At 43.2% G+C, this 26,345-nt stretch overlaps 2 protein-coding genes across 2 annotated transcripts; one reads left to right on the top strand and one right to left on the bottom strand.

Annotated features, from left to right (window-relative positions):
- Positions 1-5,044: 5,044 nt before the first annotated feature.
- Positions 5,045-25,870, bottom strand: LOC139380113 (ADP-ribosylation factor-like protein 13B). Its single transcript, XM_071122568.1, has 5 exons — positions 25,617-25,870; positions 11,534-11,639; positions 11,241-11,440; positions 5,152-5,155; positions 5,045-5,056 (listed from the first exon to the last, which is right to left on the bottom strand). Exons 1-5 carry the CDS (start codon positions 25,868-25,870, stop codon positions 5,045-5,047), a joined length of 576 nt encoding a protein of 191 aa, XP_070978669.1.
- On the top strand, positions 20,930-23,529 carry LOC139380497 (syntaxin-19-like). Its single transcript, XM_071123200.1, has 4 exons — positions 20,930-21,515; positions 21,703-21,939; positions 22,150-22,362; positions 22,564-23,529. The coding sequence occupies exons 1-4, from the start codon at positions 21,285-21,287 to the stop codon at positions 22,786-22,788; spliced, it is 906 nt and encodes a 301-aa protein (XP_070979301.1). The 5' UTR covers positions 20,930-21,284; the 3' UTR covers positions 22,789-23,529.
- Positions 25,871-26,345: the final 475 nt, after the last annotated feature.

The following is a 26,345-nucleotide window of genomic DNA, read 5'->3' as shown; positions in this document are numbered from 1 at the left end:
CAAGGCTTCATATTCAGCCATTTATGATGTAGAGGAGAAGGGGAGAGTGGAGAGGAGGAGGAGGGGAGAAGAGGAGAAGAGTGGAGAGACCTTGGGATGGGAATGAAGGGCATCATCCAAGACAAACTCTGAGAGACAGACAGACAGACAGACAGACAGACAGACAGACAGACAGCCAGACAGACAGACAGACAGACAGACAGAGGTAACAGGAGCAAATGGAAACACCTCCATCTTCAGGCGGATACCGCTCACAATGTCTTTCTTTGTTTCTCTCTCTTTCTTTTGCTTTGTTTATCTGTTTCTCCTGCACCCCATCTTTCTCTCTCTCTCTCTCTCTCTCTCTCTCTCTCTCTCTCTCTCTCTCTCTCTCTCTCTTTCCCTGCCGCTCTCTCTCTCTCTCTCTCTCTCTCTCTCTCTCTCTCTCTCTTTCTTCTATTTTGTTTATCTGTTTCTCCTGCACCCCATTTCTTTCTCTGTCTCTCTCTTTCACTCTCACTTTCCCTGCCGCTCTCTTTCTCTCGCTCTCTATCTCTCAGGTGATTGTTAGTATAGAAGTAATAGGTATTATAGCTCCTATGGGAAATACAGTATTATGACTGTTCTCATCACACTAGCTCAGAGAAAACGAAGAGAGAATAATACTGCTATTCTTCAGGAGTGAAAGAGTATTGACCTGATAAGGACAGCAAAGGGAGTTTCCCCACTGGGCAAAAACTAGTTGAATCAATGTTGGTTCCACGTAATTTTAACAAAAAACTGTGATGACGTTGAATCAATGTGGAAAACGGATTAGATTTACTAAAAGTCATCAAAGTAAGGGAATTTTGTCTTTTTTTCACTAACTTTTAACCTAAATTCAATGTCATGGTGACATTTTTTGTTGATTTCATATTGAATTCACGTTTGTTGACAACTCAAATGTAAATCAAGAATAGATGTTCAACTGACGTATGTGCCCAGTGGGTCCCTGCAGAGCCGAGTGGGCTCAGCAGAGATACACAAAGACAGGATGATCGTCTCCAGTTCACACAAGAAACCTCACGGGGCTTCAACAAAGAGCAGTTTCACAGTCCAGCAGCCCCATCTGCAGGCTAAGCACAACACAATGAATATTCACAACGTTCTGCTGGACCACAACACATTCAAGAGAGAAACAGAGGGAGAGGAAAGCACAACCACAGAAATATATTGAAAAACCTACTCAGTAAAATGCTATCTCATATGCATATAACTGTATGTGTTCCTGTAAATAATCGGATCATCAACAGGTTGTTTGTTTATTTCTACCAGTGACACAACCCCTTTCCCAGGCTAGATTATCTAGCCTATACGTATTTCTGAGTGGTCAGAGCACTGTGTCTGCCTGCCTGCCTGACTGTCCTCTAAAGGGAATCCATCCTGTTGCTACTGGAGGAACAGGATGAGGGTACAGGCTTTTTTCCATCTCAATTAGGGGCCTGACGGCACCATTTAGACCAGGGGGATGAAGGAAGGCCGGGCATTAGCCACTGCAGCCACCCCCGACTGTCACACACACCAGAGGAAACACACATACACACACACAGCTCTCCCGCCTATCTATCCCATCCCCAGCTCCTGTCACAGCCAGTCATTCCCATATTATAGGTCTGAGGGGCAATGCCACTTACTTGCACAATGACAATTACTACAACCAGCTTGCAGAGGCAATGTCACATCTCTCACTTTTAATAGCTGATTCAGTGATGTATTGTGGTGAGGCTGTAATGTTTTGATGTGGATGTAGGTGGATGGGGATTTGATGTACTGCATGCAAAGGCTTGTAAATTAATGTTGAGTGTTTTATGTGGATAAGCAAAGATACATAAACACACACACAGACACACACGCACATACAGTATGTACACACACTGAGGTTACGTAATATTAGGAGCACCTCCTTTTGCCCTCAGAACAGCCTCAATTCATCGGGGCAGGGACTACAAGGTGTCAAAAGCGCTCCACAGGGATGCTGGCCCGTGTTGACTCCAATGCTTCCCGCAGTTGTGTCAAGTTGGGTGGTAGACCATTCTTGATACATACGAAAAACTGTTGAGCAGTTATTGACACACTCAAACTGGTGCGCCTCGCACTTACTACCATACCCCATTCAAAGTCACTTAAATATTTTGTCTTGCCCAACCTCTGAATGGCACACATACCCAATCCATGTCTCAACTGACCCAAGGCTAAAAAAAAAAGAGGAGGAGGAGGAGGCTGCAAGGTGGGCCAAGGCAGTCTCTCTTGCCAAACAGGGACAGTGGACTCGATGGGACAGTGTGGTGAAGAGGAAGATCAGCTGGAAGGATCTGTGAGCCATGGAAGCGAGGCGGTTGAGCTTTTCCATCAGAGCAAGATATGACGTCCTTCCAACACCAATTAATCTTCATCAATGGTATGGTGAAGATCCGGACTGTGCCCTCTGTTCCATGCCAGCCAACCTCAGGCACATTCTCACAGGGTGTAAAACAAGCCTCACCCAAGGACGCTACACTTGGCGTCACAACCAAGTCCTTAAAAACCTTGCGTCCGCCCTGGAGGACAAGCGAGCTGCCACTAACTCCCTACCACCCCCAGCAGCATCACACTCCTTACGGACGACCTTTGTCCGCGAAGGGGCTAAACCACCGAAGAGCAGCTCTACACCATTAGAGCGAGACCAGCTGCGCTTGGCCCGCGACTGGAAAATGCTAGCTGACATTGGCCGGCAACTTGTGTTTCCTCCGGAGATCGCAACCACCACCCTAAGACCTGACATGGTGCTCTGGTCCCGTTCGCTCAAGAAGGTCTTCATCATTGAGCTCACAGTACCCTGGGAAGACTCAGTAGATGAGGCTTATGAGCGAAAACATCTGCACTATGCCGATCTAGCTGCCAAAGCACAGCATCATGGCTGGAACACAGAAGTCCGACCAGTGGAGGTGGGCTGCAGAGGTTTTGTGGCAACATCTACAACCAGACTGCTTAGAGACCTGGGAATTAAGGGCCAGAGCCAGCGTTCGGCAATCAAAGCTGTATCGGAGGCGGCAGAAGGCAGCAGTCAGTGGCTCTGGATGAAGAGGAAAGACCCCAGCTGGGCCCTGAAGTGAGAGGGCCAGGAGGTATGCGGTCAACAATGCTTGACTCAGGGAGGAGGACGCCCTGCCATGCATAGTCCCATGGGATGTTGACTATCAACAACAAGGCAACTCCTATGACTAACTGGGAATGGGACGCAAGCGTAGGATTGATCACCCTGTCGCTGGCCGCCTTTGGGGAGGGTGTATAGTGTGAAAGGCCGAAACACCCTAGGAACCAAAGGTACACTACTGATGATGCGCTCCCCAAATTTCACCAGGCTCACTGTTCATGAACTCTTGGAAGTGCTTGCACAAAGGATAGTCACATCTCATCCTGTGTTCTTGGAATCTGTCTCTTCATCTACACTAATTGAAGTGGATATAACAAGTGACATCAATAAGGGATCATAGCTGGGTATACTGTGTCAGTGTACGCACCTACATGTGACCAGTCTGAGAAGTACTGAGATGGTTCTCCCTCTCTGTATATGTTTGTGTAGTGGGGCGGTGTGTATATAGGTGTACAGTGGTTCTTCCTTTAAAAGTTGTGGCGTACTGCAGCACAGCTTGCAGGGTTATTAAAGTATCAGCCATTGTTTGTTTTTTTATTATTCTTTTTTAGAGGGTGTCAGCCATTGTTGCCAGAATGACACAATTTACCACAATATGTCACCATCTACCACAAACGGCTGCGCCATAAGCTCCAAACTTGTAAAGGAAGAACCACTGTGTATATATAGGTTTATGTAGAGGTGTATAGAGGTATGTATTGAGGTGTAGATATACATTAGCAGAATTAAACATTCTTTTTTTTTTGTTTACAGAAATGTACCTCTTCATGTGATTGTTTATTCATTCTCTTCAGATCCTGGTCCACAGCAGCAGGGAGAGATGGAGATCTTTATCACAAGCACACAGACAGAGCAGAGGCTGGAGTTTGTGTGTTTACTCTGCTTTTAATCTGCTTGTGGACCTTTCTCTCCCCAGGTGAACACAAATCACACAGCCAGAGGGTTATCCTCACTAAATATCTGCATAGGTTATCCAGTGCTTTGAGACTGAGTGTGGTGGTATAGCTGTAAGGTGTATGGGTCAGTGACACAGTTACTGGTTCTGCTGATAGTGGGAAGTACAGTCATGTGGACTCAGGTGGAATCTGAGGGAGAAGGTTTACTGGGGCCAGAGCTGTATAAATCCTCCTGTTCCACCCCTACTGTGGAGATGCAACACTCTACACTGGGGACCAATATAGACCTGGGATGCCAGGTGTGTGCACTCACTTGGCAATCAGCCACGTTAACTGTTCAGCAAAGTGCCAGGGAGAAATGCTAACCAGCAGGATTGCAGGTGGCCCTCCAGGACTGTAGCCTCTGAGGACTGCAGCTCTGCACCCTGATTTGAACCATAGCATTAGAGCAGGAAATAACTTTGTCTACTAGACATTTACAGTGAAGATATCCACCAGTACTGCCCTGTAGGAGCCTTAAATGTAGAACTCACTGATGTAGTCAGTCTATTCGCAATGGAGTCCAATGGTACTTCAGGGTAGTTACAGCCACAAGCTACAGTATGTCTATGACTTTCAAATGAACTAAATAAAGAATAATCTCCATCTGTCACTAGAGGACAATGAGCTCCAGGTTTACTGTACACCAAGTGCTTGGGTAAACAGTACTGAAGAATAGGCAACTTCAGTTCTACTTCTGGTTTTACTATAGCTTCTAACAATCTACCAAACATAACATTAACATGGCAGAGAGTCTTTATTGCCAGTTTGGACCCTTAGACTGGACGGAGACTGAGGTGACTGGGTCCATCAAAGAAGTACTACATAGGCCTGACTTTCTGGCACACTGTTCTACAGATCACTAACTCTTCTGGAGAAACGGAGATACAGATCACTCACTTCTCTGGAGAAACAGAGATACAGATCACTCACTTCTCTGGAGAAACAGAGATACAGATCACTCACTTCTCTGGAGAAACAGAGATACAGATCACTCACTTCTCTGGAGAAACAGAGATACAGATCACTCACTTCTCTGGAGAAACAGAGATACAGATCACTCACTTCTCTGGAGAAACAGAGATACTGGAGAAACATTGTTATTACGGGTCTCGTCCCGTTTATTGTTATTACGGGTCTCGTCTCGTGTATTGTTATTACGGGTATCTTCCTGTGTATTGTTATTACGGGTCTCGTCCCGTGTTTTGTTATCACGGGTATCTTCCTGTGTATTGTTATTACGGGTCTCGTCCCGTGTATTGTTATTACGGGTATCTTCCTGTGTATTGTTATTACGGGTCTCGTCCCGTCTATTGTTATTACGGGTATCTTCCTGTGTATTGTTATTACGGGTCTCGTCCCGTCTATTGTTATTACGGGTCTCGTCCCGTCTATTGTTATTACAGGTCTCGTCCCGTCTATTGTTATTACGGGTCTCGTCCCGTCTATTGTTATTACGGGTCTCGTCCCGTCTATTGTTATTACGGGTCTCGTCCCAAGTTTTGTTATTACAGGTATCTTCCTGTGTATTGTTATTACGGGTCTCGTCCCGTCTATTGTTATTACAGGTATCTTCCTGTGTATTGTTATTACGGGTCTCGTCCTGTCTATTGTTATTACGGGTATCTTCCTGTGTATTGTTATTACGGGTCTCGTCCCGTCTATTGTTATTACGGGTCTCGTCCCGTCTTTTGTTATTACGGGTCTCGTCCCGTGTATTGTTATTACGGGTCTCGTCCCGTGTATTGTTATGATGGGTCTCGTCCCATGTATTGTTATTACGGGTCTCGTCCCGTCTATTGTTATTACGGGTCTCGTCCCGTATATTGTTATTACGGGTATCCTCCTGTGTATTGTTATTGCGGGTATTGTTATTACGGGTATCTTCCTGTGTATTGTTATTACGGGTATCTTCCTGTGTATTGTTATTACGGGTATCTTCCTGTGTATTGTTATTAGGGGTATCTTCCTGTGTATTGTTATTACGGGTCTCGTCCCATGTATTGTTATTACGGGTATCTTCCTGTGTATTGTTATTACGGGTCTCGTCCCGTCTATTGTTATTACGGGTCTCGTCCCGTGTTTTGTTATTACGGGTCTCGTCCCGTCTATTGTTATTACGGGTATCTTCCTGTGTATTGTTATTACGGGTATCTTCCTGTGTATTGTTATTACGGGTATCTTCCTGTATATTGTTATTACGGGTCTCGTCCCGTCTATTATTATTACGGGTATCTTCCTGTGTATTGTTATTACGGGTCTCGTCCCGTCTATTGTTATTACGGGTATCTTCCTGTGTATTGTTATTACGGGTCTCGTCCCGTCTATTATTATTACGGGTATCTTCCTGTGTATTGTTATTACGGGTATCTTCCTGTGTATTGTTATTACGGGTCTCGTCCCGTCTATTATTATTACGGGTATCTTCCTGTGTATTGTTATTACGGGTCTCGTCCCGTCTATTGTTATTACGGGTATCTTCCTGTGTATTGTTATTACGGGTCTCGTCCCGTCTATTATTATTACGGGTATCTTCCTGTGTATTGTTATTACGGGTCTCGTCCCGTCTATTGTTATTACGGGTATCTTCCTGTGTTTTGTTATTACAGGTATCTTCCTGTGTATTGTTATTACGGGTATCTTCCTGTGTATTGTTATTACGGGTATCTTCCTGTGTATTGTTATTACGGGTCTCGTCCCGTCTATTGTTATTACGGGTCTCGTCCCGTCTATTGTTATTACGGTTCTCGTCCCGTGTATTGTTATTACGGGTCTCGTCCCGTGTATTGTTATTACGGGTATCTTCCTGTGTATTGTTATTACGGGTATCTTCCCGTGTATTGTTATTACAGGTATCTTCCTGTGTATTGTTATTACAGGTATCTTCTTGTGTATTGTTATTACGGGTCTCGTCCCGTGTTTTGTTATTACGGGTATCTTCCTGTGTATTGTTATTACGGGTCTCGTCCCGTCTATTGTTATTACGGGTCTCGTCCCGTCTATTGTTATTACGGGTCTCGTCCCGTATATTGTTATTACGGGTATCTTCCTGTGTATTGTTATTACGGGTCTCGTCCCGTCTATTGTTATTACAGGTATCTTCCTGTGTATTGTTATTACGGGTCTCGTCCCGTGTTTTGTTATTACGGGTATCTTCCTGTGTATTGTTATTACGGGTCTCGTCCCGTTTATTGTTATTACGGGTCTCGTCCCGTTAATTGTTATTACGGGTCTCGTCCCGTGTATTGTTATTACGGGTCTCGTCCCGTCTATTGTTATTACGGGTATCTTCCTGTGTATTGTTATTACAGGTATCTTCCTGTGTATTGTTATTACGGGTATCTTCCTGTGTATTGTTATTACGGGTCTCGTCCCGTCTATTATTATTACGGGTATCTTCCTGTGTATTGTAATTACGGTTCTCGTCCCGTGTATTGTTATTACGGGTCTCGTCCCGTCTATTGTTATTACGGGTCTCGTCCCGTCTATTGTTATTACGGGTATCTTCCCGTGTATTGTTATTACGGGTCTCGTCCCGTCTATTGTTATTACGGGTCTCGTCCCGTCTATTGTTATTACGGGTCTCGTCCCGTCTATTGTTATTACGGGTCTCGTACCGTTTATTGTTATTACGGGTCTCGTCCCGTCTATTGTTATTACGGGTCTCGTCCCGTCTATTGTTATTACGAGTATCTTCCTGTCTATTGTTATTACGGGTCTCGTCCCGTTTATTGTTATTACGGGTCTCGTCCCGTCTATTGTTATTACGGGTCTCGTCCCGTCTATTGTTATTACGGGTCTCGTCCCGTGTTTTGTTATTACGGGTATCTTCCTGTGTATTGTTATTACGGGTCTCGTCCCGTGTTTTGTTATTACGGGTATCTTCCTGTGTATTGTTATTACGGGTCTCGTCCCGTGTTTTGTTATTACGGGTATCTTCCTGTGTATTGTTATTACGGGTCTCGTCCCTGGTATTGTTATTACGGGTCTCGTCCCGTCTATTGTTATTACGGGTCTCGTCCCGTCTATTGTTATTACGGGTCTCGTCCCGTCTATTGTTATTACGGGTCTCGTCCTGTGTATTGTTATTACGGGTATCTTCCTGTGTATTGTTATTACGGGTGTCGTCCCGTCTATTGTTATTACGGGTCTCGTCCCGTCTATTGTTATTACGGGTATCTTCCTGTGTTTTGTTATTACGGGTATCTTCCTGTGTATTGTTATTACGGGTCTCGTCCCGTCTATTGTTATTACGGGTCTCGTCCCGTCTATTGTTATTACGGGTCTCGTCCTGTGTATTGTTATTACGGGTCTCGTCCCGTTTATTGTTATTACGGGTATCTTCCTGTGTATTGTTATTACGGGTCTCGTCCCGTGTATTTATTAGAGGTTTAACCTCGCTCTGTTGTTTGGGTTACATCCCTGTGTTTTTGTATACGTGTTTGTTTTGGGCTTTGTCCCCCGTGTCTTTCATGGCATGTTGCATTTTTGGGTGGAATATTAAAACCCCCTATTATGTTTTTCTGCACCTGTCTCCAATCATTTATACAACGTGACACTTTCAGTACATCATGATGAACTGTTGTTCTGTTTGATAAAGATCTGCAGTCGATGGCATTTCCTAAAGATGTTTATCACTTTTATTTGCTGCCAGCTGATTGAACTTAGCTCACTTCCTCATCCATGCAAGGAGGTATTCTGTTGACAGCGGGATGACTCTGGGCCTCCTCTTCAGCAAATTCTCTTGATCTATTTTCCTTTCTCATTTTCTCCCCATTTCACTTCTTTCCTCTCCTCCTCTCCCAGCCTCTCCTTCCCCTGCTCCCTCAGTCTCTCCTCCTCTGTACACACAGACATGCAAAAATATTGATTTACAACAGACTGACAGGGAAAACACCATAAGTCTGAGTTACAGTAAATACCAGATCAAGGGTCAAATCTCCCCAGACTGGTAGATAGACTCTAGAATGGATTGATGAGAGTATTCCCAGGGTTACAATGTTTGTTTGAATAAGAGTTTGGAGAGTTGGTAGAATCTTGGGGGAGTTGACGCGTCTTTGGCCTTTAGGCCTTTGGTCCTGGGATCAGGAGAGACAGTGAATTATGTCCAAACAATTCCTATCCACAGGCCATATGCACTTGTTGAGATCCATTTGATAGGGATATTCAAAACCCTTTCAAAGGGCGAAATGGACCAAGTAACTACCATGTTGTTTTTCAGAACAGGCCAGAGAGTGATTTTGTTTTCTACAACACTACAGTACTATTTTTTATGTGGTTGGCTACAGTAGAGCCTACCCTCTTTCATTGGCTCATTTCACTGGGCCAGCTCTCTCTCCTCCGTATCAACCTCTCTGATTGTGTCTCTCTGACAGTGTCTCCTGACCCCTCCTGTCTCAGCCTCCAGTATTTATGCTGCAGTAGTTTATGTGTCGGGGGCGCTAGGGTCAGTTTGTTATATCTGGAGTACTTCTCCTGTCCTATTCGGTGTCCTGTGTGAATCTAAGTGTGCGTTCTCTAATTCTCTCCTTCTCTCTTTCTTTCTCTCTCTCGGAGGACCTGAGCCCTAGGACCATGCCCCAGGACTACCTGACATGATGACTCCTTGCTGTCCCCAGTCCACATTCGACCATGCTGGTCATTTATGAACATTTGAACATCTTGGCCATGTTCTGTTATAATCTCCACCCGGCACAGCCAGAAGAGGACTGGCCACCCCACATAGCCTGGTTCCTCTCTAGGTTTCTTCCTGGGTTTTGGCCTTTCTAGGGAGTTTTTTCTAGCCACCGTGCTTCTACACCTGCATTGCTTGCTGTTTGGGGTTTCTGTACAGCACTTTGAGATATCAGCTGATGTACGAAGGGCGTTATAAATAAATTTGATTTGATTTGATTGTTTGTAAGTTCATCATCTTTGCCCTGCCCCTGGCCTCTCTTCTCTCCCTCCCATCTCTCCTCCTCCTCCCCTCCATGCTGTATCTCTTCAGAAGTAAACACAACATATTTTTTCTGGATACATTCAACTCCCACACATAGCTAAAGAGACCACATTCTCTACAAGACAACATTTCCAAGGCCCTAAAAACAGATACTATTGATGACTCAGTCTGTTCTTTGTTGTTGACCTTCTCCACAGTAAGTGGTATCAAATCAGACATCCTGAGGGCCATTTAATTATAACAGGCATACTGAGAGCACTACACATGCAGCAGCTTATCTCACTGGGTAGCAGTAATCACCGTGGTGCATAGAGAAATGCACATGCATTTCATTTGAAAGCATTATACAGTCAAGCTTTTTTTCTCCTCAACTCATCCTCTCATCTTATCCACCTCACCTCTCCCTCTTCTAGTATGTCCCCTTCACCTCTCCCTCTTCTAGTATGTCCCCTTCACCTCTCCCTCTTCTAGTATGTCCCCTTCACCTCTCCCTCTTCTAGTATGTCCCCTTCACCTCTCCCCTCTTCTAGTATATCCCCTTCACCTCTCCCCTCTTCTAGTATATCTCCTTCACCTCTCCCCTCTTCTAGTATGTCCCCTTCACCTCTCCCTCTTCTAGTATGTCCCCTTCACCTCTCCCCTCTTCTAGTATGTCCCCTTCACCTCTCCCTCTTCTAGTATGTCCCCTTCACCTCTCCCCTCTTCTAGTATGTCCCCTTCACCTCTCCCCTCTTCTAGTATATCCCCTTCACCTCTCCCCTCTTCTAGTATGTCCCCTTCACCTCTCCCTCTTCTAGTATGTCCCCTTCACCTCTCCCTCTTCTAGTATGTTCCCTTCACCTCTCCCCTCTTCTAGTATGTCCCCTTCACCTCTCCCTCTTCTAGTATGTCCCCTTCACCTCTCCCTCTTCTAGTATGTCCCCTTCACCTCTCCCCTCTTCTAGTATGTCCCCTTCACCTCTCCCTCTTCTAGTATGTCCCCTTCACCTCTCCCTCTTCTAGTATGTCCCCTTCACCTCTCCCTCTTCTAGTATGTCCCCTTCACCTCTCCCTCTTCTTGTATGTCCCCTTCACCTCTCCCTCTTCTAGTATGTCCCCTTCACCTCTCCCTCTTCTAGTATGTCCCCTTCACCTCTCCCTCTTCTTGTATGTCCCCTTCACCTCTCCCCTCTTCTAGTATGTCCCCTTCACCTCTCCCCTCTTCGTCTTTTCTCACCTGTCCTCTTTCTCCAAGCATGCTATATCTTCTCTTGTTCTCTTGTCCTCCTCTCTGGTCCTCTTATGTGCTGTATCCATCTGCCCACGCTCATTAATAGCCTTATAATCATGGGAGATGTAGTCCAGTAGCCATTCTACTCCCTCGCTGATGGACTTATCCAGGGTCTTCCCTGAGCCAAGCACAGCTAAGCATAACTTCTACAAGAACAACACAAGGGCATGTTCCTCTTACAGAAATTCTGAGCTGGCCTTTAGCCTTCAACAATGTATGCTATGGCATGAGACACTTACAATGAGGCAGCGACATTGGTGTCTGTTGACCAGTTTCTCCAGAGAGAGACAGTGTATCAGCTCCACCTCTCCCAGAGCCCCAGACAGGTCCTGCTGATTGGCAAGCCTATGAGTGAGAGTGTGAGAAAGAGCGTGAGAGAGAGCGAGAGTGAGAAAGCAAGAGAGAGAGAGAGAGAGAGAGAGAGAGAGAGAGAGAGAGAGAGAGAGAGAGAGATGGGTCAGGTAACGCAAATTAGGTCTCGGTTGTGGGCTGTTATCCACTCAATCTCTTATTGCTGACACAGATGAATATGGCACACCTGACAACACACATGTCACAATATTATTTTGTTGTCATAACATCTACACATTAGGGAATGAGTCATCCAGCCAGTTAAAGCTGATGAATGCCCTTGTTTAGTATAAGCTGGTAATTATAATTCTGCTTCATTATGTCCTACTGTTGGTTGACATTCTATCCTCCACCCTGTGCTGGTTATGAATCCCATACACATATGGCTTTCATCCAACAAAAACATTCAGTATTGGTCAGTGTTTTATTTTAGGTAACCATCTTTTTGATGAAAACTGTTCAACACTCTAGAAACAGCCATTCTAAGGGTGTAGAGCAGGACCATGTCCCTTCCCTCCTCAAACGTTCCTGGAATTTCGGGACTTGTCAGAAACAATTTGCCAGCTATGCTCAGTAAAGCCACTGGAGCCTGAGAAACACAATAGGGCCAGACCAGGGGCTTAGCTGGCAGGATGCACCATTACACATAGAAATGTAATGTATAGAGCTAAAGCAACTTATTCTATACATCTGAGTCATTGCTGTTCTACACATTACAGCTATATTTGTTCTGTTATGAGGCACCCTGTTGTTTGAGCATCTCCTGGGGTAGAGTAGGAGTTGGAGTTCTCCCTATGTGCTCTCCCTTCTCCCACTGACTTAATATCCTTCCCTTTCTTTCTTCAGATAGGCTAATCAGTTTCTCTCCCATTGGCCATAGAGAGTTCTACTTGAGAGAAAGGGTGTGGCCAGACTGGCAGAACCAGATTATCTGGGAAGTGAAGTTATTCCTCTGTTATAGCAGTTTTCTGGCTAACTGTTAACATAGAGGAAAACTAACAGAACAGGCACACCTGTGTCCTACAGCTAACAGGTCTTTGAAGTGGAGGGCTAAGAAGATGCCATGAGGATTATGTTCAGGAGGATGGGATAAACATGTTGTTAACTTTATGGATACTTTATGGAGAAATCCACTCTCCATGGCTGGCTCAAGTGGTAGTTACATTCCTGGTCAAGAATAAAGGGTAGTTTCTGCAACAGGGACTACTAACTACAACAAGGACTACTAACTACAACAAGGACTACTAACTACAACAAGGACTACTAACTACAACAAGGTAAATAGAACAGCTCATGCCTTCCTGCTTCTGGGAATCTTTCCACTAGATGTTGGAACATTGCTGCAGGGACTTCAGCCACAAGAGCATTAGTGAGGTCGGGCACTGATGTTGGGGGATTAGGCCTGGTTCGCAGTCTGCATTTCAATTCATCCCAAAGGTGTTCGATGGGGTTGAGGTCAGGCTCTTTGCAGGTCAGTCAAGTTCTTCCACAACGATCTTTATAAACCCTTTCTGTACAGACCTCGCTTTGTGCACGGAGGCATTGTCATCCTGAAACAGGAAAGGCTCTTCCCCAAACTGTTGCCACAAAGTTGGAAGCATAGGATCATCTAGAATGGAATTGTATGCTGTAGCATTAAGATTTCCTTTCACTTAAACTAAGAGGCCTAGCCCGAACCAGGAAAAAAATCTCCAGACCCTTATTCCTCCTCCACCAAACTTTACAGCCGGCACTATGCATTGGGGTAGGTAGCGTTCTCCTGGCATCCGCCAAACCCAGATTTGTCCATTGGTGAAGCGTGATTCATCACTTCAGAGTACAATGGCGGCGTGGTTTACACCAATCCATTGCACATTGTGATCTTAGACTTGTGTGTGGCTGCTCAGCCATGGAAACTGATTTCATTAAGCTCTCAATGAACAGTTATTGTGCTGAAGTTGCTTCCATAACTCGGTAGTGAGTGTTGCAACCGAGGAGAGATGATTTTTGCGCTTCAGCTCTTGACGGTTCCGTCACGCGAACTTGTGTGGCCTACCACTTTGCGGCTGAGCCGTTGTTGTTCCTAGATGTTTCAACTTCACAATAACAGCACTTACAGTTGACCAGGGCAGCTCTAGCAGGGCTGAAATTGTATGAACTGACTTGTTGGAAATGTGGCATCCTATGACGGTGCCACGTTAAGTTACTGAGCTCTTCAGCACCAGCCATTCTGCTGTCAATGTTTGTCTATGGAGATTGCATGTCTGTGTGCTCGATGTTATACACCTTGTCAGCAGTGGTGTGGATGAAATAGCTGAATTCACAAATGTGAAGGGGTGTCCACACTGTATTTTCTCAAGTGTACCGTGGGTATCACCCCCCTTGGATTTTTTTCACATTTTGTTGCATTACAAAGTGGGATTGAAATGCATTTAACTGTGTTTTATTAAAATTATATCAATAAAAAACAAAACACTAATATACCTTGATTAAATAAGTATTTACCCCACTTAGTCGATAGAAACACTTTTGGCAGCAATTACAGCTTGTGTTGGATGAGCCCAAAACATAAGGCTTTGCGTTTAGGCCAAATAGTTTATTCCTTTGCCATGTTTGTTTTTTTACAGTATTACTTTAGTGCCTTGTTGCATTCAGGATGCATGTTTTAGAATATTTTGATTCTGTATATATGAAATCTTCTTTTCACTCTGTCATTTAGGTTGTTATTATTATTTTACTACAATGTTGTTGATCCATCCCGTTTTCTCCCTTCACAGCCATTGAACTCTGTAGCTGTTCTAAAATGACCAATGGCCTCATGGTGACATCCCTGAACAGTTTCCTTCCTGTCCTGCAGCGACTGTATCTTTGTTTTGTCTAGTCAGTTTAATATATCATCCACAGCATAATTATTAATTTTACCATGTTATTGTTACCCATCTACCAATCGCTGCCTTTCTTGAGGCTTTTGAAAAGCTTCCTGATCTTTGCAGTTGAACCTGTGCTTGAAATTCAATGGGAGACAGAGGAAGGGGTAGTCATTCAAAAATCATGTCAACCCTTATTATTTCACACAGAGTGAACACATGTCATTTATTATTTGATTTGTAAGACAATAAATAGTACTGAACGAATTTAGGCTTGCCTACACAAAAGGGGTGAATCATTTTTATTAATTTGCTAACATTTGTAGAATTTTCTTTTCACTTTGACATTATGGAGTATTTTGTGTAGATCAATGACAAAAACTCACAACTACATCCATTTCAATCCCACTTTGTCACACAACTAAATCCAAAAGTGGTGAATACGTATGATACCCACTATATACTATTACTCTGTCAGATGAAATTCAAGGTTCTCAAGAACACAAAAAGGAGGGCTTCAATGTTAATTCATTTGTTATGAGCTCAGTTGTTTTGACAAAAGAGGACATTTCTTCATCCAATTCACCTCAACAGAGCAGCTGCATTATGCTGACAAATGAATGCCAACAGTTAGCTCCTTCATAAACTCTGTGACAGTTGAACAGATGGAAATTTGGAAAGCAGTCAGAGAACATATCAAATCATAGCAACATTCAGACAGAGTTTATGCAGGCCCTGGTTTTCAGGCTAAATCTCACATTGTTCTAGAATCGGTTGAGTAATGTCTGAATCATAGAGTTACAATAACCAGAACGGACAAGGCCTTTGCTTGGGCTATGGGAGATAAAGTCAATGACCGACCATTAAAAGTTGACTTGAATGGAAATGTATGATCTAGTAGTTGTAATTCTACAGTTTTAATGTGACATTCTGCCTAGAGAAGGTCTGCTGTGTTAGAATAGGCCTCCCACTTTAGCACTGCTGCAGTCTAAGCACAGGGAACAATGACCACTCTTACATTCATAAACCCAGTCTATGAGATTGTAATGGCTACAGCACACAAACACACACACACACGCACACACGCTCACACACACTGAAAATGTCGCCTGTTCAGTGAATGTTCCTTTTTAGAATGTTTTACTACAGTTCTGTGAACGTTTTTCTGGTAGGTTTTATTAACGGAAAGTCTAGGTTGTTTGGGGATTTTTGAATAACTTTCTTAAAAACTTTCACTGAATGGTTCAATAAGACTTTTAATAACATTACCAGCTTAGTTGAACTGTTTTGAACTCATAAAACAGATAGGACACATGGAAATGCATGTTCTTAAGCATTAATCATGAGGAGACATTTATTTTTTATTGTAACCCAGAGTTGGTGAAATTTGAACCTATAATCTTCTGGCATTAGTCCACCGTGCCACCAGGCTGGAGCAAGCATGTCATGTTTATTTATGTCTTTTCAAACAGACCCCATTTCAAAGGAAACAAGCCCTCATTAAGATCAACATACAAGATGGGGGATAGAGAGAGTTTTGTTGATGCTGAGAACGGAATGGATACTGAACACAAATGTAAACGCAACACGCAACAATTTCATTGATTTTACTGAGACACAGTTCATATGAGGAAATCAGTCGATTGAAATAAATTCATTAGGCCCCAAATCGATGTATTTCACATGACTGGGAAAACAGATATGCATATGTTGGTCACAGATACCTTAAAAAATAATAGACCTCACAATGGGCCTTAGGATCTCGTCACAGTGTGTTTGTGCATTCACATTGCCATCAATAAAATGCTATTGTGTTCTTTGTACATAGCTTATGCCTAGCCATACCATAACCCCACCACCACTATGGAGCACTCTGTTCACAGTGTTGACATCAGCAAACCACTCGCCCACACAATGCCATATACGTGGTCTGCGGTTGTGAGGCCGGTTGGACTGCCAAATTCTCTAAAACGACCTTGGAGGCAGCTCTGGTGGAAATTTCTGCAGTCAGCATTCCAATTGCACGCTCCCTCAAAACTTGAGACATCTGTGGCATTGTGTTTTGTGATAAAAATGCACATTTTAGAGTGGCCTTTTATTGTCTCCAGCACAAGGTGCACCTGTGTAATGATCATGCTGTTTAAGACTTACGGAGGTGGTCCCTGCACAGGGACAGCTCAGCGGAAATTTCAGAGCGCCACCTATAGTACTCGAGTATAGTACTCGATAAATCTCAAACTTTCATAAAAATACACATGCAAGGTACTGAATTAAAGCTACACTCGTTGTGAATCTAGCCACCAAGTCAGATTTGTAAAATGCTTTTCGGCGAAAGCATGAGAAGCTATTATCTGATAGCATGCACCCCCCCCCCCCCCCCCCAAAATACCAGAAAACAACAGATTTTGCGGTAGCCGGCGCTACCCAAAACGCAGAAATAAAATATAAAACATTCATTACCTTGGACGAGCTTCTTTGTTGGCACTCCTATATGTCCCATAAATATCACAATTGGGTCTTTTTCCCGATTAAATCCGTCATTGTATACCCAAAATGTCATTTGCTGAAGGCCAGTCTGATGCTACAAAAAGCCCATTTACAAGACGCAACGTCACTTTTTAAAATTACAAAAGTCGCCAAAAAAACTTTTACAAATCACTTCAAATGACTTTTCTAAACCAACTTTAGGTATTAATAAACGTTAATGATGTATCAAATTGATCACGGGGCGATCTGTATTCGATAGCAGCAAGTCTGGAAATCATCGTCCATTTTTTCAGTTTCACAACATACTGTGGTGCGCCTCAAGAAAGGAGGGGTCTATTCGTGTTGTAACCAAGGATAAATGAGTCAGAAATTGACAGCAATGGCGACATCGTGTGGAAGCTGTAGGCGTTTACAGGGGATTTATTTATTTTCATTTATTTTAGGTCGCCTTAAACAATACATTGAATGGCGGACAAATATTTTTTTTGTGTTTTTGGTAAACAGTTTTACCAAAACTGTTTCCTAAACACGTTCTGTTATAGCCACAGACCCGATTTAACCAGTTTTAGAGACTTCAGAGTGTTTTCTATGCACACATACTTATCATATGCATATACTATATTCCTGGCATGAGTAGCAGGACTTTGAAATGTTGCGCGATTTTTTACAAAAAGCTGCGAAAATTTGCATCATCCATAACAGGTTAATTAATACGATTCTTGATATGCCACACCTGTCAGGTGGATGGATTATTAAATCTAACCATGTTTGAACTGTTAAGAAACGTTCTGTTATTCCTTGTGTAATCTTAACATTCTGTATACTCCCCTTGTCCTGACCCGCCTTCATTAAACCCCCAAAATAAAGCAGCTTAATTGAATTTTAAACCCCAAATCTATTTTGCAAGTCCAGGATGATGGCTGGCTTCCTGTCCTCATGTTCACTGATCTCAGCCGTTTTGTACAGTGTGCTCAGGAGGACCACATTCTTAATCCTCTTTGGGAGGTAAGAAACTAGAGTGGGGGTGAAGGCAAACTTTGATGAGAAGGCCTCTCTCCCCCTTGTTGCGAGGAGTGCAGGAGTGCTCAGACTTGTTCTTTCTAACTGTGCCAACCATGGTGATCGTCCTCTTCAGGAGCTGCTGGCTGAAATCAATCAGTAGCACACATAATCTCAATTTCTCATTGTGTGTGTGTGTGTGTGTGTGTGTGTGTGTGTGTGTGTGTGTGTGTGTGTGTGTGTCTCATTGTGTGTGTGTCTCATTGTGTGTGTGTCTCATTGTGTGTGTGTCTCATTGTGTGTGTGTAACTGCCGGGTCAAAAATGACCCTAAGACAATCTTTGTACTCTGGTGGTGTACAGCTTTCAAGGAAATATGAACAAAGGCGATGTTTCACTTTTTCTAATGTTGGGGTCACTCTAGGAAAAGTAATCAAATTTCAAGTTGAAAAAATATCATTTAGGGGGTTTTCTCTGCTGTTAACCTGTCTAGGACTGTTGGCTAGCGGAACCTCTCGCCAACAGCCAATGAAATTGCAGGGCGCCAAATACAAATCAACAGAAATCTCATAAATCAAATTTCTCAAACATACACGTATTAGGCACCATTTTAAAGAAAAAAATCTCGTTACTCCAGCCACAGTGTCTGATTTCAAAAATGCTTTACAGCGAAAGCTCCACAAACGATTATGTTAGGTCACCACCAACTCACAGAAAAACCCAGCCATTTTTCCAGCCAAAGAGAGTTGTCACAAAAATCATCATTTTTTCTCAGGTTTTTGCCTGCCATATGAGTTCTGTTATACTCACAAACATCATTCAAACAGTTTTAGAAACTTCTGAGTGTTTTCTATCCAATACTAATAATAATATGCATATTTTAGCATCTGAAGCTGAGTAGGCGGCAGTTCACTCTGGGCACGCTATTCATCCAAAGTGAAAATGCTGCCCCCTATCCCAAATAAGTTTTTTAAACATAGTGGCGGGTCAATTTTGACCCTAAAGACAACACAAAGGTTAAAATAACAAAGACAATAAATGTTTTTGTCAAGTTCCTTAAATGTGCTGTGAATGTTCCTAAGTCAAGCAAGTATCCTGCACCAATCCCAGAAAGTTGTGGGAAGGCTGTATGCTAAATAAGCATAGGACAACCATGCTCTCACAAAGCCCTAAGAAACATAGTTCCCAGAACGTTATGTGCTAGCTGGGGATACTCCAAACTATCCAGACACTGCATTAGAAAATAGGAAATGCGGTATATATACGCTTCAGAATAAACTTATGAAGCCTACAAACTGTTATAATAATCACAATTTTCTGCTGTCTAGCTGTGTGTGTGTGTGTGTGTGTGTGTGTGTGTGTGTGTGTGTGTGTGTGTGTGTGTGTGTGTGTGAGAAAAGGTCACTTCTCTGAGCGCTCTCATTATATCGTTATGTCAGGGAGATGTACTAGTGAAGGGAAATGGCTTGCAGCAAAAACATAAACAAGAGAACTTCTCATGGGAAGAAAAGCTGAAGTAGATTCACTGGTGCTGCAGATAAACGTTGTGCTCATCCATCTCTCCCTGCCATCCTAAGCCACAAACACTACTTGTAGCTTAGTGGACCAAAGGGCTTAAGGAATTTCTCAGGAATGTTAATCTTGTCTATGCATTATTAACTATAGAAGAGCTTCTCGGCTAGTACATAACATTCTGACAAAATACTTTATTTATTGGTATTTCATTACATTAACAGAAAGTTTCCTAAAAATTTACATTTAATAACAATTTTGGGAACGCTCTCAGGCTGGTTTGACATTGGGAATGTTCTCAAATAGTTCAGAGAACATTAGGAAACAGTGTTCTTCTATGGGAATTTCAGCATTTCAGCATAACCTTTCCTACAGGTTTCCTCTTGGTTCTATCAACTTGTTCCAAGAACATTAATAAACCTTCCATCAAAACCACAATAAAACTTTAGTAACTTTCAGATAACATTCTAACATATAGGCCAATTTTCCATTCTCAGCATCAGCAAAACTCTCTCTATCCTCAATCTTGTTAATATGTTCAGGGGAGTTGGGCGCGCCCACTAGTTTGCCACACCTGATCTTAATTGTGTTTAAAAACAAACACTTAAAAGTGTTTGTTTCCTTTGAAATGGGGTCTGTTTGAATAGACTAAAACTAACAGCTTTGTATGCTTAAAAAAACATGGTATGATAGCTCCATCCTGGTGGCATAGGAGACTTATTCCATGGATAAAAACAGAAGGTTAAAAACATGGTATGATAGCTCCATCCTGGTGGCATAGGAGACTTATTCCATGGATAAAAACAGAAGGTTAAAAACATGGTAAGATAGCTCCATCCTGGTGGCATAGGAGACTTATTCCATTGATAAAAACAGAAGGTTAAAAACATGGTATGATAGCTCCATCCTGGTGGCATAGTAGACTTATTCCATGGATAAAAACAGAAGGTTAAAAACATGGTATGATAGCTCCATCCTGGTGGCATAGGAGACTTATTCCATGGATAAAAACAGAAGGTTAAAGGTTGGAATCTCACTGATGCTGTGTCTTGTCACAAAAAAACAAAACGTTTGCGTGATAAATGGCTAAGGAAATACATTTCCATGTGTCCTATCTGTGCTTCAATAAAGTTAACCCCAAATAAGCTAACAGTGGTTTTGAAAGTTTTAAGGAAGTTATAAAAAAATGTCTAAATAACCTAAGGGCATTAATAAAACCTAAGACGTTCTCAGAACCTCCCTGCAACCTAAAAATAAGCATTCCCTGTGGATGCAACATTTTCACTTCTTTTCTCATAAAGTTTAAAAAACGTTACATTTTACTGTTCAGGAAACTCATGGATTTGTTCCCACAACCAATGTGAAACCAAAAACATACGTTCCCACAACTTCCAAGAAACCAAATGTGTTAGCGGGGTTGCGATGCTATAAACAAACAAAGTGAAGATAGACGCGATTCCAATTCAAAGTGGACACACCAATGTAAATATTTACCTCATACAATCTTGAGTTCCTCATTGTAATGATGATTAATTGGGATGAACAAGAAAGGAAAGGTCACCTGGTAAAAAGTGTTGACTGAAACGGCTTTGTTCAAAACAGTGTTTTGGTCTTCTCTTTAGGCATACCCATAAACAGTGCATTCGGAAAGTATTCAGACCCCTTGACTTTTTCCATATTTTGCTACGTTACAGCCTTGTTCTAAAATGTTTAGGCTCTATTCTGTGGTGCTAACTTTACCAAAAGGGCTCAACTGACAGGTTCTGCTATCCTCCTGAGGGAACTCCACTCTGACCATGAGGGACCGTCTGGAGGAGCTGCGTCAGAGGGCCCAGGAGTTCCGGGAGGCAAGAAACAAGGCAGATGAGACCCCATTCCCTGAGGAAGACGCTGACCCAGATGACCCAGCGTGGGTTAGTGTCGCCACCCCGCAGCAGGCTGTGGTGTTTGAGGAGGAACCAGTCCTGGACAACTTCCTGTCCGAGGCTCAGCATATCCGCAGTGACATCACTGAGCTCGAAACCGAGGTGAGTGATCTTACATATTCCTCCTAAGAGTGGTATACACCATTCGATCCTCAAAGCCTGCACCTTAGTTGGACTGCAACTTAATGTCCATGATAATACTGTGGTGAATTCCGGAGGTGGAAGGATGCTCTATAAATCTTTTTTGTTCATTTATAGTTTGACTGAATCCTCTTCTCCATCTCCCCAGGTGAAGAAGTTTAGCCAGCATCAAAGGAGCTTGGTGGCAGCCATGCGTCGTTTCAGTGTGATGAAGAAGGAGAGCAGTGTAACGACGGACATCAAGCTGCAGGCAGAGAGCATCCACAGACGGCTGGACGCCCTCTTCAAGAAGGCACAGAGTTTAGAAGGCCTGCAGGGACTGGCTACAGCCACTACACGCATCCAACGCTCCCAACACGCAGCGCTACACAGACAATTCCAGCAGGTCACTCTCCATTAGTTATTATAACCTTTTATTTCAATGGTGTTTTTCTGATGTGTTCAATAACACATATACATTAGCGTAAAAATATTTGTTAGCTTTAGTTTGCACATGGTGGCCTTCTTGAAGATCCGCTAGCACTAGCTAAGCTAACAGTGAACAGAAATGTCTGTTTCTGGTCTAAAGTATTTTTCCCTTTTTTATCACTCCTAGGTGATGCGTTTGTACAACGACTCCATTCTCAATAAACAGGAGCGGTGTAAACACTTCATCATCCGTCAGCTGGAGGTGTCTGGTCGCGACGTCACCGAGGAGGAAGTGGACCAAATGGTTTCTGCGGGGAAGTGGGAGGTGTTTAACCAGAACCTCCTCCACAATGAACGCATCACACGCTCTAAGCTGTCTGAGATCGAGCAGAGACACAAGGTAAGCGTGATGACATTAACATAGAAAAGTGTTGATGTGTAAGAGAATGCGAGACTATGTTATCTAAGCAAAGAGAAGACTTTGAAATCCTTCAGTAAGGGAGATCTACAGCAGGCCTCGTATGTCAGACAAACACTAATATTGGCTCTAATTTACTCCTTGACTAACGTTCAGTCCTAATCTTTTCTGTAACTACTATAGGAGCTGGTGAATCTGGAGAGCAACATGAAAGAGCTGAGAGATCTGTTCATGGATGTCTTTATTTTGGTGGAGGAGCAGGGAGACTACATAGACCACATCCAGACCAGCGTAGAGAAGACACAGGACTATGTCACCGTCAGTAACGAGAAGTTTAAAATGGCTGCCAGGTACAAGAAAAATAACCCTTTGAGGAGGCTGTGCTGCTGTTGCTGCCCCTGGAGGTGATGCACATAGAGGAGAGACTGGAGACTGGAGATGCCCCTGGAGGTTATTCAGATAGGGAGAGGAAGAGTTCTGGAGAGTCTGCAGGTGGCATTTCACTTATAAGAATCTTCAGAGGAGACCGCGTGAATCAGGCCTTCGTAGTCGAATTGCTGCAAAGAAACCACTACTAAAGAACACCAATAAGAATGAGAGACCTGCTTGTGCCAAGAAACACGAGCAATGGACATTAGACCGGTAGCAATCTGTCCTTTGGTCTGATGAGTACAAATTTGAGATTTTTGTTTCCAACCTCCGTGTCTTTGTGAGACGCAGAGTAAGTGAACAGATGATCTCTGCATGTGTGGTTCCCACCATGAAGCTTGGAGGGGAGGTGTGATGGTGTGTGGGTGTTTTGCTGGTGACACTGTCAGTGATTTATGTAGAATTCAAGGCACACTTAACCAGCATGACTTCAATAGCATTCTGCAGCGATACGCCATCCCATCTGGTTTGCGCTTAGTGGGACTATCATTTGTTTTTCAGATGACCTGGCCTCCACAATCACCTGACATACACCCAATTGAGATGGTTTGGGATGAGTTGGAAAAAGCAGCAAGCAAGTGCTCAGCATATGTGGAAACTCCTTCCAAATGGTTGGAAAAGCATTCCAGGTGAAGCTGGTTGAGAGAATACCAAGAGTGTACAAAGCTGCCATCAAGGCAAAGGGTGGCTACTTTGAATAATCTAAAATATAAATATTAGTCTTGGTTACTACATGACTCCATATGTGATATTTCATGGTTTTGATGTCTTCACTATTATTCTACAATGTAAAAAAATAGTGAAAATAAAGAAAAACCTTTGAATGAGTGGGTGTGTCCAAACGTTTGACTGGTACTCTACATATGAATGCATTTGCCTGTGAGTTTCACTTCAAATCAGGCAGGCTCAATGGAAAGTCTGTAATATTTCAAAATCTCATTGTGGATTACGTTATTTCACTGTGGTTATATGTTTGATCACTTTTTATTTAGTTAAGGCCATTTAACATTTCAGAAGATGGCTTTCAGACAAAGTCATCAAGATTAAAACTGACTGTGAACAAACATCCTGTGTTAGGTGAAACTATGACACATTTCAATGTGTCACTGTGCTTTGTCATAGCAGCAGAAGTGTGGGAGTGTACTTCATTAAATACTGATATGTCTCACAGTGAACACAGGGGAATGCCCGGTCACAAGTATATGGCCAAGTATGGGGGACACGTTTATGTGTGTGTGTTTGTCAAGTCCTCAAGAATAGTAAACCAACTAAAATTCAGAGAAGTGAAGATATTTTGACGGTCCTCACTTGTAAAAAAGCTATTTTAGGCTTAAGGTGTGTGTGTGTGTGTGTGTGTGTGTGTGTGTGTGTGTGTGTGTGTGTGTGTGTGTGTGCGTGTGCGTGTGTGTGCGCGCGCGTCAACAGTGGACCCAGGTGTCTGATGTCAGAGTCTACACAGAGGACAGGGTGTTCATGGACCTGACTGGTAACACAGGATTAACTGATATCATAGAACAGGATGTGTCTAGATACACACTGCAGGGCACAGGGAGGATATCAACACATGTAGAAAGGTGGGTCAGCTCTAACACAGCTGAACAGGACACACAATGCTTTCCGAAGGTATTCAAACCCCTTGACTTTTTCCACATTTTATTACGTTACAGCCTTATTCTAAAATTCATTAAATGGTCTTTCTTCCTCATCAATCTACACTCAATACACCATAATGACAAAGTGAAAATAGGTTTTTAGATTTTTTTGCAAATGTATTAGAAATAAAAAAACTTTACAAAAAATCTGACCATTTTACTCAGTACTTTGTTGAAGCACCTTTAGCATCGTTTACAGCCTAGAGTCTTCTTGGGTATGACGGTACAAGCTTGGCACACCTGTATTTGGGGAGTTTCTCCCATTCTTCCCTGCCGATTTTCTCAAGCTCTGTCAAGTTGGATTGGGAGCATCGCTGCACAGCTATTTGCAGGTCATCAAACCAAAGAATCTTGTTTCTCAATCTTGTTTCTCTCTTGTCTGGTCTGAGAGTCCATTCGGTGCCTTTTGGCAAACTCCAAGCTGGCTGTCATGTGCATTTTAGTGAGGAGCAGCTTCCGTCTGGCCACTCTACCAAATAGGCCTGATTGGTGGAGTGCTGCAGAGATGGTTGTACTTCTGGAAGGTTCTCCCATCTCAACAGAGGAACTCTGGAGCTCTGTCAGAGTGACCATCGGGTTTTTGGTCACTTCCGTGACCAAGGCCCTTCTCTCCCGATTGCTCAGTTGGGCCGGGCGGCCAGCTCTTGGAAGAATCTTGATGGTTCCAAACTTCTTCCATTTAAGAATGATGGAGGCCACTGTGTTCTTGGGGACCTTCAATGCTGCAAAACATTTTTGGTACCCTGTGCCTCGACACAATCCAGTCTTGGAGCTCTACTGACAATTCCTTCGACCTCGTGGTTTGGTTTTTTCTCTGACATGCACTGTCAACTGTAGTATCTTATATAGACAGGTGTGTGCCTTTCCAAATCATGTCCAATCAATTGAATTTACCAGAGGTGGACTCATATCAAGTTGTAGAAACTTCTCAAGGACATCTCACCCTTCTCTGGTCTACGTATGCCTACTTAGGCACTTTCCACCACCATCCCCTATTCACCATTAGGAGTACATTAACTGTTTCGGAGTAACAACCCTGCCACCAAGTGGCTACAGGGAGAAGTACAACAGGAAGCAAAAAAAAATGTTCACATCTGAAAGTTCTGTATCAAATAGTACAGAAAAATAAAGTGTATTCCTGGTTGAGTTACTCACAGTAGGACAGCCTTGCCAGCGATGTGGGTGTGATGTAGGACGTCAGTGATGGCGACCCTGGTGTCTTGGAGGCTTTTGTGAATCGACCACAAATCGACCACAAACACCAGACCATGGGACTGGGTGTAGTAGCTCCCCAACATAGCCCTGTCCAGCCACCCCGCCCCCCCTACCAAGTCATAAAAGGTCACCTTACACCCCCCCAAACACAGCTCAGCCACAGACACTCCATCCACAAGGGTCTGGTCACACATGTTCTCTGTGAAAGAGCAGAAATTTCACTCACTAATACTCTTCAAGATCATAAGTTATATAACTGTTACATGTCAAACTTATTTTGAAGTTACTGTCTGTCTTTGTGTATCAGGGATCAGTCAGTCTGTGAAGTTGTAAGATATTCCTCCGTAACATCTGAGCAAAATCAAAGTGTGTCTGAGAGAACAACCATCTGTGGTCAGTCCAGTTATCTGTCATTGTTGTGTGTTGTAGCCTGTGCTAAATCAGACTGGATGAAGCCCAGATCTCAGGAGCTGTGGTAGACTGAAGCAGACGACACAACAGTCTCTTGTCCCTTGTCACAGCTGTGAAAGGGATAGATCACCCAAATGCCAAAGACTGAAGTTTTCATACTCGTCAGAATTTTATTATTGGGTGAAGAATCTCAACTGTAAGCCTATGCGAGAATAAAGTTGATGTTACTGTATGAGAGAGAGGCTCACCTCCCTGTAG

This window comes from Oncorhynchus clarkii, chromosome 22 (assembly GCF_045791955.1).
Source record: "Oncorhynchus clarkii lewisi isolate Uvic-CL-2024 chromosome 22, UVic_Ocla_1.0, whole genome shotgun sequence".
In the NCBI taxonomy this organism is placed as follows: Eukaryota; Metazoa; Chordata; class Actinopteri; order Salmoniformes; family Salmonidae; genus Oncorhynchus; species Oncorhynchus clarkii.
The sequence above is the reverse complement of the archived record's forward strand: the minus strand, read 5'-3'. Positions and strand labels throughout refer to the sequence as shown.

Excerpts from the sequence above, each read along its gene's own strand:
- LOC139380497 (XM_071123200.1), top strand. The coding sequence starts at position 21,285 with ATGAGGGACCGTCTGGAGGAGCTGCGTCAGAGGGCCCAGGAGTTCCGG. Across the intron at positions 21,940-22,149 it reads TACACAGACAATTCCAGCAG|GTGATGCGTTTGTACAACGA; the intron begins GTCACTCTCCAT and ends TATCACTCCTAG. Across the intron at positions 22,363-22,563 it reads AGATCGAGCAGAGACACAAG|GAGCTGGTGAATCTGGAGAG; the intron begins GTAAGCGTGATG and ends TAACTACTATAG.
- LOC139380113 (XM_071122568.1), bottom strand. The coding sequence starts at position 25,870 with ATGTGTGACCAGACCCTTGTGGATGGAGTGTCTGTGGCTGAGCTGTGT. Across the intron at positions 11,640-25,616 it reads GCTGGCAAGGCTGTCCTACT|GCTTGCCAATCAGCAGGACC; the intron begins GTGAGTAACTCA and ends TCTCACTCATAG. Across the intron at positions 11,441-11,533 it reads ACCAATGTCGCTGCCTCATT|AAGTTATGCTTAGCTGTGCT; the intron begins GTAAGTGTCTCA and ends TTGTTCTTGTAG.